The sequence below is a fragment of the Penaeus monodon genome, unplaced genomic scaffold, assembly GCF_015228065.2.
Source record: "Penaeus monodon isolate SGIC_2016 unplaced genomic scaffold, NSTDA_Pmon_1 PmonScaffold_23571, whole genome shotgun sequence".
Lineage (NCBI taxonomy): Eukaryota > Metazoa > Arthropoda > Malacostraca > Decapoda > Penaeidae > Penaeus > Penaeus monodon.
In genome coordinates, this window is record NW_023653667.1 from 1 (window position 1) to 1,857 (window position 1,857).

A 1,857-nucleotide genomic window follows, 5' to 3' on the forward strand; every position below is an offset into this window, starting at 1 on the left:
CATCCTATGCGTACAGGAAACCCAAATTTGGAAAGGAGCGAAGGCCAGAGAAATGGTAATGGTACAAAAATGTACTACGTAGGACACGACACTAGAAGGAACGGCGTCGGGATGTGCTGGGACCCTGAGATAAAGGGAAGGTGTGCTGCGGTTCACAGGGAATCTGACCGTGTGATGTGGTTTGAAGGTGGAAGTGGAGAACAAACCGGTGAACATCGTATGTCCCATACGCACCACAAGTGGGCTGTGACGATGTGGAAAAGGAAGACTTCTGGAGAACAGTGAGCGAGGTCATGTTAAAGATCCCAAGAACTGAGAGAGTCGGGATTGGGGCAGATCTGAATGGACATGTGGGTGGTGGACGAAAGGGGATATGGAGAAACATCGGTAAATTTGGGTTTGGAACGAGGAACGAAGAAGGGCAGACCATCCTAGACTTTGTGGCGGCAAACAAACCTGGCGGTCACAACACCTATTTCAAGAAGAAGGACCGAGAAGATCACCTACACAAGGGGTGGTGTGAACTCCCGGGTGGACTATGTCATATGCGGGAGAAGTGAGCTGAAAAGAGTACAGGACTGAAAGGGTTTCTGCCGGGTGAAGCGGTTGCAAGAAACACAAAGTGGTCATCTGTACAGCGACCATGAAGACAGAGAAAAGGAAAAAACCGGACAGAACCGGGAAGACAAGATGGGGAAACTGAATGAGCAGGAGCACAGGGAAAAGTTTGTGGAGAAGGTCAGGGAAGGTATGGAAGCACAGGCAGAGAAGCGTGGGGGGAGTCCAGCAGAGTGCTGACTGAGACGGAAAAAGGAGGTCCTTGGCGTGACATCTGGAAAACCGGGAAAAGAAGGAAGAGACATGGGGGTTGGGAGAGGAAGTCCAAGACGCAGTGAAAGAAAAGAAGGAGGCGAAGAAACAGAGGATCTGAATAGATGCGAAGAGACAATCGAAAGGTACAAGGCGGCGAAACAAAGCTGCGAAGAGAGCTGTTGAAAAAAGCCAATCGGAAGCGTACAAAGATCTATACGACAGTTGAAGGACGACGAGGAAGGCCAAAGGAAAGCGATCCGGGTTGCAAAACAGAAGAACCGAGAATCCCAAGATGTCTATCAGAGCAAGCAGATGAAAAACACAGACGGAGCGGTACTGACGGAAGAAAGCGATATCAAGGAAGATGGAGGTCGTATTTTGAACAACTGATAAATGTGGGGAACGAAAGATCGCAGAACCGTGGAAGCAAGAGCAGAGATGAGGTAGAGGAGATAAGAGAAGAGGTTTGAAGGCTCCTGAGGGAAAATGAAGAACGGCAAGGCGACAGGACCGGACAACATCCCAGTGGAAGCATGGAGAGTAACTGGGCCGAGCAGGCGTGAAAATACTCCTGGAAATCTTCACCCGGAATTATGGAAGTGAGAGAATGCCAGATGAGTGGAGGACAGCACGCTAATACCGATATTCAAGAACAAGGGGGAACATCCAGGTGTGGTAAATACCGGGGCATCAAACTGATGTCACACACTCTGAAAATATGGGAAAGGATCATCGATGGAAAACTGAGGGCGATCGTGACGATTTCCCGGGGGCAACAGTTCGGTTTCATGCCAGGCAGGTCCACGACAGCCCAAATATTTCGCTGAGACCCCGATGGAAAATACGAGAGGGTAAAAGGGGAGCGACAGTGTCTTCTTTGACCGGGAAAAGGCGTACTAGATACCTGACGGATTTGGGGAAACTGCTTGAGGCTGAAAGGGGTGACAGAATATTCAGGATAACCCAAAGACATGACGAAGGCACGAAAACGAAGGTGAAGTCCATGGGGGGGAAACCAGGGACTTTTCCAAGCAAAGTGGGATT

The 1,857-nt window shown here is 49.7% G+C and overlaps 1 protein-coding gene across 1 annotated transcript; it reads left to right on the top strand.

The window, feature by feature from the left end:
* Positions 1–293: 293 nt before the first annotated feature.
* Positions 294–798, top strand: LOC119570264. Its single transcript, XM_037918074.1, has 2 exons — positions 294–556; positions 639–798. Exons 1-2 carry the CDS (start codon positions 294–296, stop codon positions 796–798), a joined length of 423 nt encoding a protein of 140 aa, XP_037774002.1.
* Positions 799–1,857: the final 1,059 nt, after the last annotated feature.

What these genes read in the sequence shown, in the direction of transcription:
- LOC119570264 (XM_037918074.1), top strand. Translation starts at nt 294, where the DNA reads ATGTTAAAGATCCCAAGAACTGAGAGAGTCGGGATTGGGGCAGATCTG. An exon ending in CTATGTCATATGCGGGAGAA is followed by an intron (nt 557 to 638) that starts GTGAGCTGAAAA and finishes TCATCTGTACAG; the next exon opens with CGACCATGAAGACAGAGAAA.